At 33.3% G+C, this 15481-nt stretch overlaps 1 protein-coding gene across 1 annotated transcript in view; it reads right to left on the bottom strand.

The window, feature by feature from the left end:
* Window positions 1-1483: 1483 nt before the first annotated feature.
* Cfap47 (cilia and flagella associated protein 47) overlaps window positions 1484-15481 on the bottom strand; it is a 206544-nt gene continuing 192546 nt past the window's right edge. The window contains exons 63-64 of the mRNA XM_090325738.1: window positions 6778-6946; window positions 1484-1713 (exon numbers count right to left, since the gene is read on the bottom strand). Of these exons, the coding sequence (XP_090181864.1) occupies window positions 1501-1713; window positions 6778-6946 (382 nt within the window). The 3' untranslated portion in view covers window positions 1484-1500. The remainder of the gene's footprint in view (window positions 1714-6777; window positions 6947-15481) is intronic.

Below are 15481 nucleotides of genomic sequence, written 5' to 3'. Positions count from 1 at the left end.
TCCATCAGAGAAACATATCCAAAACTACTTTGAACCCAAAACATGGTGGTACATTCCTATAATAAAAGCGATTAAGGAAGTGGACACAGGAAGATTTCAATTAGTGGTAGGCTTGGGCCAAATTGTGAGATCCTGTCTGAAAAAAAGCTACAGACAAAAGGGCCTGGGGGCGCGGCTCAGGTGGTAGGGCACTTGCCAAGCAGATGCATGACTCGGAGTTCAATCCCTAGGATCGCCACACACACACACACACACACACACACACACACACACACACACACACACCACTACATTGAAACTTCTCAACACAGTCAAAATGGCTATCATAAAGGAGAAAAAAAAACCTCAACAAAACCAAAATTCTATATACACTTATAATTAGCACTGTGAATTATTCCAGTTACTATGGAATTCAGTATGGATATTTCTCATAAAACAATCTTATTATCTAGCTACAATATTCCTATTTATATAACCCAATTTCTCAAAGATAGCATACAATAGAGATGCCCATATAATCATATTTATTATAGTACTGTTCACACATGAATGGATAAAGGAAAATGATGTATATGTGCAAGGGAATATTACCTAGCTACAAAAGGAGAGCAATGATCTTGTTTGAAGTTAAATAGGTAGATGATCATGTTATATGAAATTAGGCAGACAATGAAGGAAAAATATTACATTTTCTCTCATATGCAGAATCAAGGGTTAGAGGGGTTAATAGGTATTTGGAAAGGGAAAGGGGAGACATATATGTGAAAGGGAGCTAGAATAGGCAAATGTGAGCATAGTACATTATATGCATGTATAACATAATTCCTTAATTTGTACAATTAATATATAGTACTAAAATCACTAAGAATTACTGCATACTCCTACCACAAAAAATGCATATATTTACTAGCTCGTCATTTATTCTGCAATGTATACATATTTTTTAAATCTCAATGGATAGCATAGTTACAATTTCAATGGTCAACTAAAAATAAAGACTAATAAGTAACACCTACATAAGAACTGCAGCATTAACACTGGTGTTTGAAATACTGCTGTCATTAATATCATGCTATGTTTTCCACAAATGCATAATCTGTATATTAAAACTGAAGTGACGTCAGTATTAGTAACTGAAATCCATTTGAAAAGCATAGAGATATCACATGTGAGTCCTGGGTCTTGAACTCAGGGTCTGGGCACTATCCTTGGACATTTTTTTTTTTTTTGCTCAAGGCTAGCACTCTGTCACTTGAGCCACAAGTCCACTTCCAGCTTTTTCTGTATATGTGATACCAAGGAATCAATCCTAGGGCTTTGTTGCTAGGCGAGCACTCTACCACTAGGCTACGCTCCTGGCCCAATTTTAAAGGACATTTTTAAAGGACAAAGAAAATACATAAGGCCTACTGTGATTAATTGTGGTTATTTCTCACAAATATTCAAAAGGTGAAAAAATTAAATAATATTTGAGATCAAGAAGTATTTGGAGCACACTTTTTATTTATGCTTGGTCACTAAAGGTGCTCCTTTGATGGTGGAAGATGGTCCTGTCCTTAAAAGGCTAATATTTTCACGGATAAAATTACGCCGAACAGCTTGCTTGTTTTCATATTTCTTGTTAGTCGTATCAATTTTGGGTTTCACATTTATCAGTGTTGTGGGCTCTGGAGGCAATCCATTTATTTCATATAGCCAGTATGAATCTTCTGTCTGAAAATAAAAGTGAGAATTTTATATGAAATATTCAGAGACTTACAAAATGTAAGGAAATATTTATTACAAGTAACACCTTTTTGTCATACAGGGTATGTGAAAATGAAAACTGCATTTATAATGACACTATGTGAAAATAAACTAAGGAAAGTATTTGGATTGACTTTATGAAGTAAGAGTCATTATTCACTGAAATAACATTGCCTTGTAGATGAATAAAGCATACATTTGATATGATGGTACGCTAACTATTTGGTAGACATGAGACTGTCTTGTAGAATGAGCTGTAATTGATGGGAATAATATGCAAATTTAAGTGCAACCATACAAATTAATGGTAAATTGTCTGATTTGTCGATTATACAAGTATACAACCTTTGGAATATATTATAATCAGCCTTGGTCAATATAAACTTATTGAATTTATTATAAAAGTCTTCATTTCTTGTGCATATATGCCCAAGACTTAGATGTAGCTTCTAAATTATATCTAGCATTTGTGCCATGCTTATGTTCATGTTTTAAGTGGTATTACTTCTGCAGAATTTCATGAAGCTACCCATTTTTCATAAACTTTCTCTTCACATTGAGACTTGTGTACCATATATGATCAGGATATTATTGTGAGGAAGTACAGGCCAACTGAATATTTCATTATATCAGGCTTGTTGTATAATTCAACATCCATTAGTTGATATTGATGAAATATAAGAATTTCTCTCACATCTGGCATGGCCTTATATCTGATCATTTTATTGTTTATAGGAATCATGTGATCAGAATCAGTAATTCAAAATGAACCAAACCAAGAAGCACAATAAGATTGAGTTAAGAAACATGTCACTTTGAACCTTGAAAAGGAAACATAAATTTTGGAATCTGTGCATGTCATTATAATGTTTTCTAGAACAAGCAACCCACTTTATGGGAACAAATGAGTAAATGAAAAGATATGCACTATGCTTGGTATGTGAGTTATATGGACAGGCCCTTACTTATGCCTTTTATCTAGTGAGTTCATATGAGTGAGCTACATACATGAAGGAATCCATACTGATATCCCTTATTTAGTCACTAGGAGTAGGAGCTACAAGAAGGAATTCGTACCATTGGAAATGATTGGCTATAAATATATTATTTTAAAATTCCCATTTCGTACATTTTATAGAAGATTCCAATAATTTTATAAATGCTTTGGACTTATATTTTAATATATACACACAATTTAGGAACCACAGGTGTGACCTTTTCCTAAAAAGCTATATAAGAAAAACTAAGAAGCTTATCTTATAAAATAAATATTAAATAGTACAGTTTTTACCTATAGCTAAAATTTTAATCCAACTGTGAATATGAAAAATTACTTAAGCATTTAAAAAGCATTTTAAAGATATAGAGTTTTAATTTCCCAATCAACCTTTGTAAATAAAAATAGCAATAAAATGTAGAATCAATAGCTGCATGTCACAATGCTTCATGGACTCTATATAGATTATTGAAAATGAATGTTAAATTGATCATAATACTCTCTGAACATTATTTTTGTAAATAGTAATTTTTTAAAAAATAAATATTTTAAGTAATATTTCTGCTTTTAAAACAAATGAGACAAAAGTGTTTAGCTCTGGTAGTTCAATCCGTTAATCCTAACTACTAAGGAGGCTAAGATCTGAGGATCACAGTTCGAAGCTAGACCAGGCATCAAAGTCTGTAGGATTCTTTTTTTTTTTTATCGCCAATAGCTATTCAGAAAAGCCAGAAGTGGCATTTTTGTTAAATGACCAGCAAGGGGGGGGGGGGGAGGAGAGAGAGAGAGAGAGAGAGAGAGAGAGAGAGAGAGAGAGAGAGAGAGAGAGAGAGAGAGAGAGAGAGAGAGAGAGAGAGAGAGAGAGAGAGACAGAGAGAGACAGACAGAGAGAGAGACAGAGAGAGACAGAGACACAGACAGACAGAGACAGAGACAGAGAGACAGACAGAGAAAGAGACAGAGAAAGAGACAGAGAGAGAAAGAGAAAGCCAATGACCAATGACTACATGGAGTGAATGACCAAAGTTATATTGTTAAATACATCTTCCTGCTAATGGAAATAAACAACAATTATGCACTAGGAGATATATATGGCTAAAGTGCATTTCAATATGTGCTTCAACTTCAATCTATTGTTAATGTTTGTACCTCTTTGACTCAGAAACCCCAGCAGGGTCCTCTGTAGGTGCCAGAGTACTAAGAGCGCATTCTTCAGGCAATAATTAGAATTGTGACAAGTGATATATAAAACCCCCAGTTTCCCAGCTGTCCTGGACATGAAAATTCTGAGATATGCATTCTGCATTCTTTCCCAGTGATCTCTCATGAGATTAATATCCAGTTGCGCACTGTGACAGATGCTGTGATAAAGCACTCTCTATTGATTTCCTTCCCCTCTGTATCTTATATATTGGCTTTCCTATATTTATTTCTTCACATCATCTGATATCTACAGGCTACTTACATTTGAATTATTATTTGAAGATCTGCTTTGATGGAAATGCAAACCAAGATATTTCCAGTATCATTTCACATTGTTTGATGTTAAGGAAAAGATTTATTGAAAACCAATCTATCTATACATATAATGCCTATGTATGGTTATGCCTGCAGTTATATTAGGGACATTTATATATAAATAAAATTATATGTGTATGATATATACCATATTGATCTATAGAAAATGTATAAATTTAATATGAATACAAAGAAAGCACCAGTTGCTTGATGTTGGATAATCCTGATCTCATATTTTAATAAACCAAGATTTATCATGCTCACTTGAAAAATTTAAGATATTCTATGGTGTTTTGGCAGCACTGCTGTAAAATAGTCTGGGCAAGTTAACTAATAGGAAAAGAGAGCTTTTAATCATTCTAAACAAAATTTAATCACATAAGTACAAATTTGGTAACATGACTATAGTTTGCATAACATTCGTTATTAAGTTGTTCCTACAAATCATTTTAAATTCCAAATGAAATACAATGGAAATAATATTTTTGAAAATACTGATTTAATTATTAAAACATATTTTTCTGTGTTGATACTGGGGACATTTCAATAAAGCTAGTTCCTCTGTATTGTGGGGAAACGTTCTGTATGTCAGTTGTGGTTTATTTTTCTTTTCTGTTTTTGGAGACATGGTCTTATTTTGGTAGGTGAGGTTGGCCAAACTTGAGATCTTTATGCTTCTACCTTCTCAAACTCAAGATGGTTCTACATTTTCCTGGTCAAAATATAACTTGCTAAACAGGTATCAGCCTCAATTTTGTCCTTGTATAGGCATTATCAAATCAAGCCACTTCAGACCAAATGAAAATGAAGTAAATTGCTCCCAGAAACTTTCATACAAAAGGGTCAATTATGTAACCAGTAATTTAACTTTCAAATCAATACAGGGACTTAGGCATATATTTTGTTGGTATAGCTTGCTAAATATTTCTTTTTGGTTGATAGTGGTGTTTGAACTCTGGACCTGGGCACTATCCCTGAGCTCTTCAGCTCAAGGCTATTTCTCTACCACTTGAGCCATGGCACCACTTAAGCTTGCTAAATATATACCTACTGAGTTAGCCTGTGTTAGACAGAATGGGCATCATTTTAATTTGCTAATGATTTCAAAGATGTCATTTAATCACTTTAGAGTAAACAAATATCAGTGCAAGCAGTGGGGAATATACAACATAGGGAAAGAGGTTTAATCATCATATTTCCTAGATTGGACTCTTAGTAAGATATAAAAAACAGAAATCACTTTGTGAACAATATTCAAGACATTTTCCCCTGTTTACAAAAATAATGATGATTTTTGTGCCTAGGGCACTACCTAATTGTGGCTTGATTTAACAATCTAGAAATCACTTTGGCACCAAAATTCATTAATTTAGAATTCATTGATTTTTTTAATTAAAAGTACTTGTTAGATACATAGAAACATGAAAATCATTGTTTACTGTGTGACCTTGAACTATTAACTCATTTACAGTAAAAATTGGATTAATACTCAATGGTAGGTTTGATGTATATTAAGTGGCAAATGTGAAGTGCCTATCAGTGCCTCATGTGTACTAAATGGTAATTAAATACTCCTTTCTTTCCTGTGTATTATTTTTACACCCTTCCAATTTGCTTCTTGGTTCATTCTCTCCGAAGACTGAAATGAATTTGTCTGAAAATAAATACATATCTTACAGCAGAAAAAAAAAGAAATCACTTTAACACCAAGATTCATATAGGTTGATAGTACAGTCTTTGTGCCTGTACTACTAAAAGGCAACTACAATAATAGTTATCTTTCCAAAACTAATTATAACCCTGTCTTTAGCCTAAACATTCTTATTATGTAATATGTGTGAAATTTTATTTAATCAATGTCCTTAACAGGAGAAATTTTCACAATTGCACATATCTTAACTGTTCAAAAATGATCACCTCCATAGCCTAAATGGCCCACTTTACATCATGTTATTCTTTCTCAATTCAAAATAAAATCTAATTTCTATTCCTTTTTTTTAAGTTTCAGCAAGGATTTCTTTTAGTGTACCAGAACAAAAGATAAGAAATCGGAAAATGGAAAACAAATATTTTCCACTTAGGCCTTGAGGTTTCCTGCTTAGGCTCACGTGGCCCAGCATTTGCCACCTAGCAAGCAGGAGTCCCTGAACTCAAACTCCAGTTCTTCCCCCCACCCCCGAAAGTCGGTTCTAATATCTGCGTTCTTGATGTCCATGTAAATTTAGAATAATATAAATATAAAGTCATTAAAATCAGTATATTGTCTAAAATTATACATAAATATAATCTATAGGGGCTATTACTCTCTTCTATATTTCATTAACCTAGCATTTAAAAAAACCTTATTACTTCTTGCTGGTGTTTTTATAGTCTATATTTAGAATATTTAAAATATTTTGCTAGACAAAAAAGAAAATAAAGAAGCAATATTGTTAATTAGCTATGTTTACTTGGGAAACCTTTTTCTTTAGTTCACTTAATATGTTCAGTAAGAGTAACAGCCTTCTAGAACTTACCTGTATTACCAATGTTGCTTTGTATTTTTTACTGTACATTCGAGGTCTAAATCCTACCATAATGAGAAGCCCTTTGGTAAAGAAAGGTGGAAGTTTTCCAGTTTGTGGCTGAACAAAAAATTCTGGATCACTGCCAGGCAGGAATCGTGCGGTGAATGGTTCAAAATATCTGTGAAAAAGCATGAATATTGACCTGTCAAGTTTATTACATCATCCTATCTGAACTTCATTCAGAGAATATGAATCCCATTTCAATGCACCTACAGTTAAACAATAATTCTGATTGCTTACAGATAAGACTGAGGAGGCAGTTTTAAAATGACTAAAATGTCAACTGTCCATAATCAGCAAATTAAATCCTAGTTTTTCAAAGACCTTGAGGTAAAAGAAAATACCCTGAAAACTTTAAAGAAGGAAAGGGAGATACACTAGGTCTCCTTAGCAAAGGTCGAATATTTCTTAATAAAGACCCAGAAACAGGGCTGGGAGTTTGGCCTAGTGGTAGAGTGCTTGGCTAGCTAGCAGGCACAAAGACTCAGGTTCTATTCCTCAGTAGCACATACATAGAAAAAGCTGGAAGTGGTGCTGTGGCTCCAGTGGTAGAGTACTAGCCTAGAGGAAAGCCCAAGGACAGTGTTCAGGCCCTGAATTCAAGCCCCAAGACTGGAAAAAAAGACCCAGAAACACAACAAATTAAAGAACATTTGGACAAATGGGACTGCATTAAACTGCAGAGCTTCTGTATGGCAAAGGTAATAGCTAGCAAGTTAAATAGAAAGCCCAGAGAATGGGAGAAGATCTTCACTAGACATACAACAGACAAAGGCCTCATATCTAAAATATATCTACAGCTAAAAAATTGAATCCCTCCAAAACAAATTTTCAAAGAAACAGCCATTCCATTAAAAGGTGGGCTAAAGACTTAAAGAGAGATTTCTCTGAAGAAGAAATTAGAATGGCCTACACACACATGAATAAATGCCCAACATCTCTGGCCATAATAGAAATGCAAATGAAAACAACTTTGATATTCCACCTCACTCCAGTTAGAATGGCCATTATTAAGAAATCTAATAACAACAGATGCTTGTTGGGATGTTGCCAGGAGGGATCACTACTGCACTGTTGGTGGAATTGTAAACTCATTCAACCACTACGGAAAGCAATATGGCCATTCCTCAAAAGACTAAACATAGAGCGTCCATATGACCCAGCAATTCCACTTCTTGGCATTTACCCAAATGTCCAGAAACAAGGACATACCAAAGCCACTAGAACAATGATGTTCATTGCAGCACTATTTACCATACTAAATGGTAACCAACCCAGATGCCCCTCAGTTGATGAGTGGATCAAAAGCATGTGGAATTCTATGCTGCCATCAGAAAGAATGACATAGCTACATTTGTAAGGAAATGGAGAGACTTGGAAAAATCATATTAAGTGAAGTTGCCTTACCCAGAGGAACATAGGTTCAATGGTTTCCCCCATTTGTAATACTTAGTACACATCTAGGACCAACCTAGGAGAGGCTTGCAATAGCTCAAAACCTAGGTCATATACGAAGAAACTAAATAACAGGATCTCCAGGATTTGGAAACAAGAGGTTTATCTTGTGTGATTGTTGTTCTTAATGTACTATGTTATTTCTCTTTTCCATTTTGCCCTTTGGTTAATCTCATGTTGTTACTGTATCTGACTTTGTTACTTGGTATATTGTATATACATGTATATGTTTATTTGAAATAGGAAAGGGAAGGGGGGAAATAAGATGATTGGGAGAAGTTGGGGAAGGAAATGGGGACAAAAAACGTGAGAAGGGGTATCAATGTGTGAGAAGTAATACACCTACAACCTGGTGAATGTAACTGTAACCCCTCTATTCATTACCCCAACAATAAAAAAAATCATATCTCATGGCATAATGTTCCAAGATGAAATACTGTACCTATGAAAAGTGTCAAAAGTGAATGTCCCAAATGAAAATTTCCAATTTGTAAATAATTTCATATATAAAATATCTGGCCACAAAAGCTATCACAAAACTTTCTATTTCTACTGCTATTTTAATGTAATATATGCTTATTCTCTTTTAGCTATCTACTTAGTAAGATGAACACACTTTATATTAAAGATTATTGGGAGGGAGTGGCTGAAGGCATGGTTCCTATCTAGTAAGCTCAAGGTCTTGAATCTAAACCTCAGTATGGTCAAATCTATGTATGTATGTATGTATGTATGTATGTATGTATGTATGTATGTATGTATCTATCTATCTATCTATCTATCTATCTATCTATCTATCTATCATCTCTCTATCTTTCTATCTTTCTATCTATCTATAATCTCTCTCTCTCTCTCTCTCTCTCTCCTCCCTCCCTCCCTCCCTCCCTCCCTCCCTCCCTCCCTCCCTCCCTCCCTCTCTCTCTCTCTCTCTCTCTCTCTCTCTCTCTCTCTCTCTCTCTCTCTCTCTCTCTCTCTCTTTCTCTCTCTCTCTCTCTCTATCTTCTGTCTGTGATCTTAAGTGTCTATGATTGAAGTGACATTTAAAATTCCAGTGATCATCTCCATATCTGGGCTAACATTTCATGAGAAGAATTTAAGAAATTTCTTGGTAGAAGAAAGCAGGGAGGTAAAATGAAAGAGACAGTGCAGTGGATAGTGTGAGGATTTTAAAATCCAAAGTGAATTACAGAATGTATGTGGCAAGGTCAAGTACAGCTTCTGAAGCAGATTATACTGTGAAAGGTAGCAGAAGACACAAGAAAATTTCAGTTTGAAATTCACTGATCTACTTAGCAAGTACAAGTACATAGTGAGAACATGAACTGTGGATGTACATAGTTTAGTTTTGGACAGCATTACCCCATTCTCTAGGCATACAATCCTCAGCAAAAAAAGGGAATGTCCTAACTTGCAGGTCTACTAACAGTAACAAAGAAAAATAGACTAAATAAGTAACTTCTCCAATCACAGGCTCATTGTCTTGGATAGTAGGTTCAATTTTAGTCTTCCTTGGACACTGGCGAGGCAGGCATAGTTAGATCGTTACATCTCTTGTTTGCAGGCATCATATTGTTATTGATGTAGACCTCAGCTCTTTAACCTCTTGAGACATCATTTCCTTCAGGCTCGCGGACACTGTTGCCATTTTATTTAACATCCTAAACTGCTATATCCAGGCTGTAGAATGCTTACACACTGTGTCAACAAACTGGATGTATTACTTTTCAACCAGAGTGAATCCATAAAGTTTGGGAAGTGGTGACTGCTACTTGAATAGACACTTTTGCAAGGCTACAGGTATTATGAAGAATCAGGGAAACAATATTTCACAAGGCATGATTGACCCCAAAATTGGAGATTCAGGAGTTATTTGATAAATAGTACAAAATAATTGTTCTAAAGATGTTTGGTGAACTATAATAAAACATGTATAATTAAGTCAAAGAAAGTAAGAAACAAGCAAGAAAAGCACCAAACAGAAGTACTAGAGATAAGGAACATAATTATTAAATTTAGGAATATAATGGACAGTTTTAGTAGAAGACTAGATCAAACAGAAAAAAAGAATGAATATTAAAAATGGAATCAGAAGTTATTTAGCCAGAGGAGAAATAAAAAAATAATGAAAAGCCACAAGAGATAGAACAGAGAATGAAGTTTTGCATAAAGTTTTGATAGAAAAGAGAAAGAAAAAAAGCAAATTAGCTGAACACCTCCCAAATCTTTGGGAAAATATGATCATCCATGTAGCTGAAGCTCAAAAGTCTACAGACAATGTTAATGCAAATTTCTTGACTAAAGCACATTTTAGTCAAATTATCAAGAACACAGGATGCATATTTTTTAAAGTAATAGGAAAAACCCTTATCCTCCCAAATTGAATTCCAATAGAGATATCTGTGGACTTCTTAGTAGCAACCAGTCAGATCAGGACAAACTGAGATATGTTTGAAATGTTGAAGAAAAAAATAATACCAATTTTCTCAATCATAGACACTATAATTACCAGAGTTGTCCTTCAGAGACAAGAACAGAAACAAATTTTAATTCAGAAAACAAATTCTCCCATCATTATGTAACGATAAAGGGATTGAATAAGTGGATAAAAACCATTGTAAATATCTATATGAAACAAACACTAGAAACTTGGAATACTTAAAGTAAATATTAAGAGATCTGAAGGGAAAATAGTGTAATATAATAATAGTAGGAGACAATCAGATCCTGCTTTCTACAAGATATACATGATCCAGACTGGAAATGGAATCACTGAATCTGAACTATGCTTTTAATCCATTGGATCTAATATAGATATAGAACATTTCAACTAACAGCTGCAGATTTTACATACTTCCCAAGCACACATAGAAATGTTCTCTTGGATAGATACTATAATGACTATAGAATAAGTTAACAAATTTTAAAACATTCAAATTATCTCTAGTTTCCTTTCTAACCCAAACAGTATGAAAACAAGAATGGCAGGAAGAACTTCAGAAAATTCACAATTATGTCAAAACTGAACACACTTCTGAAGAATGAATATGTTAAAGAAGAAATCAACATTTACATACACATATATACACACACGTACACCACAATATTATTCAGTCATAATGAAGCATGGATTCATTTTATTTGTAAGAAATTGGATGGAACCAGATGTCATTGTTCTATATTTGACACAACTTTGATCTTTACTGAAAACAAATACTTTTCTTTTTCTTGGTAACATTCTCATTAAGCGAAATAAATAGCAGTATCTGGGCAAAGATCCCTTCCCATATGTTAATGACAATGATGTTGCAGCAATTCTCAAAGGTAAAAGTAATAGCTGCTCGGATAAATATTGACTAGAAAGTTGGTGCTAATGCAGAGAGGAGAGATATATGTTTTCCAAAGAGGTAAATTGTCATTAAATTTTAAAGCTCTTTTAGAGAGCTAAAAAGTACTTTTTACTCTCCCATCTGGAACATTTGAGAGCTATTTGTCTCAGTCAGTAAAGTCCTTGAGAAAACTGCTTAAAATACAATTTCATCAGGCATTTTTTTATATGTCATCATTTTTTAAAGATGGTAGTTTCATTGTTGTTAGAAATAAATGGAGACCCAGCTGTAGTTTAAGTTAGTTTATGAATCAGACATGGTTTAAAAAACATGAGAAGTACAATTCCCAAAATATTTCTTAAAATTCATATAAAGTATTTATGTGTGTGTTTTTACCAGCTCACATAAACATAAGTTAGTTCCTAAAGTATCCTGCTACAAAGTAGATATTAATTTTATATGAAAATGTCTATGTAGCATTATACACGATAACGTAATGAAAAAATGGTTAGTTTGTATGATAAGGAATTCATTTATTTTAATTCCTATAATGAATCAGAATTGAGTTTCAATGAGTTTCATGGGCATACGACAGCACAGTATTATTTTATAAGATTTAGACCACAGGCCTTTTGCAATTTATAATGTTCATTTAATTTAAGTTTGTGTGGTTGTTTTGTTTCTGTAAACAGGATCTTGCTATGTAGCATAAACTATTCTGGAACTTGAGATCTACTTACCTTAGACTCCAAAATGTTGGGATTTGTTAAGCTGATTCACTCATTTTAAAGAGATATTTTAATGTTATTGCAAATGGCAGATTTGAATAAAATGTAAGACATTAAAATAAAAATTTACAAGTATTATTTATTACTAATCACTTATATGCAAACAAAATACATTAAAATATGAAAAGAACGATAAGCTGTTTTCATACTTTGACCTCTGTAATTGTTTTAATCTTAATTCTTGAAAACACTTTACAGCTCTGAATCACATTATGCCTAGAATTATTCCCTTGACAAACATTGGTTCTTTTAAATAATAAACATATAAAGTGAAATGTAATATTCAAAGTGCCTCCCTTGTGCTAGTCTCCTCTTTACTTAAGGACATGGTGTTTTACATATTTAATGAAGGTTTTAGAGAAAATTGCCACTGTGTGGCTTGCATACATGCATTTTCTCTCTTCTTATTTTCTCTCTACATCCCCAGCAAACAAGTAAGTTTTTACAGACACAAAGATATGGAGGCTCCTTTCTCTTCACAATTTTATGTTATTCTTAATCCCTAAATAAAAGACTAAAATTAAATTCATTCATGGGGAAGTTGATTTTTTTAAAACTGAATTGCTTTCTATTTTCTTATTCCATTTTTTCCCTTGCTCCTATAATTCCCACTAGTTGTCTAGACCTTTAGAATAGCTTGAGATTTTCAGAATCTCTGTCTATATATATAGTCTGCCTGCAGCTGGATAAAAGACTAAATACCTTCAGTTAGTTAATTTATATCACTGAGTCATATAAAAAAATTTGAAGGGACTTGGAATAGAGAAGTAAGTAGCTTCAAAGTGTCCTGGAAAATTAACCTATAAAGAAGTAAATTTGTTCCTTTCTGTAGCTTGGTAATGTTATGTACTGTGATCTCAGTCTTGCTATTCAGACTACCTGTAACTGCTAAGAAGGTTGTAGAGCAAAAACTGTACATTTTCCCATTGTTAACTGCGGCCTATATCCCCTTTTTTGTATCCAGAGAATCTTAATGGTTGCCTTGTAACCAGCACAATAAAACTTAAGTGACACTGTGGAATTTTCAGACTTTTCAATGTCAAAATGCCATTCAATGTTCACCTGGGTTTCTTGGAATGCACACTAGGTGAAATCAACTACAATGTACACAGTACAAGTATCTGGAACATACATAACAGAGATCAACATTCCTATCTGCGCTTCTAGCCAACACGCAGTATAATCATGATGAGGTCTTTATTGAGTCTTACTTGTTTTTTTTTTTTTTTGCCAGTCCTTGGCTTCAGTTCAGGGTCTGAGCTCTATCCTTGGACCACTTCTGGCTTCTTTCTATGTATGTGGTACTGAGGAATTGAACCCAAGTCTTCTTGCATGCTACGCAAGCACTCTACCACTAGGCCAAACTCCTGGCCCTGAGTCTTACTTATATCATAGAAAATTTTGAGACTTTTCTTTTCGATTGTATTACAACTGAAGTTTGAATTACTTAATTGCATTTGTCAAAAACCATCACAAGTGTAATGATGGACTAAACTTGCATTATTTTCATTTCAAATGATTAAATTCCTGTTTTCATTAAAATAAGGGCAGAAATAATATACAATGATTAATAATAGCACAATATAACTAGATTTCTGTGAACTCTATGCATTATTTATTTTCTACAATCAAGAATGAAGATAGTTTAACTCATTAATACAAGTTATAAAATAAATTCTTATCACTTAGATGGAATCTATATTTAGTTTTCACCTATATGTAAAATTTGTACACAAGTTAAAACAGATCCCTAGTACAAATGACTGTTATTCGAAGTTGAAGTGTTTGGCAGATGTGTGCAAATAATAATGAAGGAAAATTGACTTCTGGCATCAAAGATAGCTAGCATTCTATGAGTAAACAGGAATGGCTGCAAAAGATACAGTGAGGGCTGGGAATGTGACTTAGTGGTAGAGTGCTTGACTAGCAAGCAAAGCCCTGGGTTCAATTCCTCAGAACCACATAAACAAAAAAAGCTGAAAGTGGCACTGTGGCTCAAGTAGTAGAGTACTAGCCTTGAGCAAAAGAAGCTCAGAGACAGTGTCCAGGCACTGAGTTCAAGCCCCAGGACTGGTAAAACAAAAACAAAAACAAAAACAAAATTGATAGTCAATTACTTTTCTAAGAGTAAACAGAAATGAAAATATAAGAGGAATTCATTTTTATGCTTCTGATTATATAAAGAACATATGAAACCTGACCAAACTGGGAAAGTATACACAGATCAATGAGCAAAAAAAGTTTAAATTACTAGAAAAACAGAGATTTAATCATGTCTATAATTATGTGTTATTCCCATAAATACTTCTGAGTATTCCAATACACAATTTATTTTGAACAAAATCCAAATATATTTTGTCATGGCTTCATGCAATAAACAAGGATATACAGAGGAATTCTGCAGAGGGATTCCTCTGCAGAAACAAGTTAAACTAAAAATCAATAATGGAAAGGCAACAAATCTTCACATATTCATAAATTAAATAACTCATGCCTCCAAGAGTAAGTCTCAAAGAAAATTAAGAAAATACATTTAAAATAGAATGAATTTGAAAATATAGAACAAAATTATCCTGAAAATATATAGTGTATAATATTATAACATTTATATAGTAATAAGTATTGAATTCATACAATGCAGGTAAATCATAACCTGTGGGGCATGTTAAAGTAGAAAATACAATAGGACAAAAAGAAAGGTCTCAAATCAGTAATGTAAATTCTTGCTTTAAGAAACTAGAAAATAAATATCAAATAAAATCCATGGAAAGTAATGGGAAAATAAAAGAAGTAAAGTAGAAATCAATTAAAACAGTGAAAATACAGAAAATAAGAGCTAATTCTCTGAAAAATCCCCTCAAAATGAACAAACCTCTAATACAATTGGTAATGGCAAAAGAAAGGTATTAAGTGACTGATTTTACAAAGAGAGGATCTCTGTAGTATCAATGGGAAAAAAACACATTATATACAACCCTACATATATGTTTTAAAAATTCAGAAGAATTGAAGTGATTACTTGAAAAATAAAAATTGTCCCAATTCACATAATTCTAAATAAATAACCTGTGTACGTTAGTTTAT

The sequence above is a fragment of the Megascapheus bottae genome, chromosome X, assembly GCF_031878675.1.
Source record: "Megascapheus bottae isolate mThoBot1 chromosome X, mThoBot2.hap1, whole genome shotgun sequence".
Taxonomy (NCBI): domain Eukaryota; kingdom Metazoa; phylum Chordata; class Mammalia; order Rodentia; family Geomyidae; genus Megascapheus; species Megascapheus bottae.
This window is presented reverse-complemented; position numbering and strand designations above follow the sequence as displayed.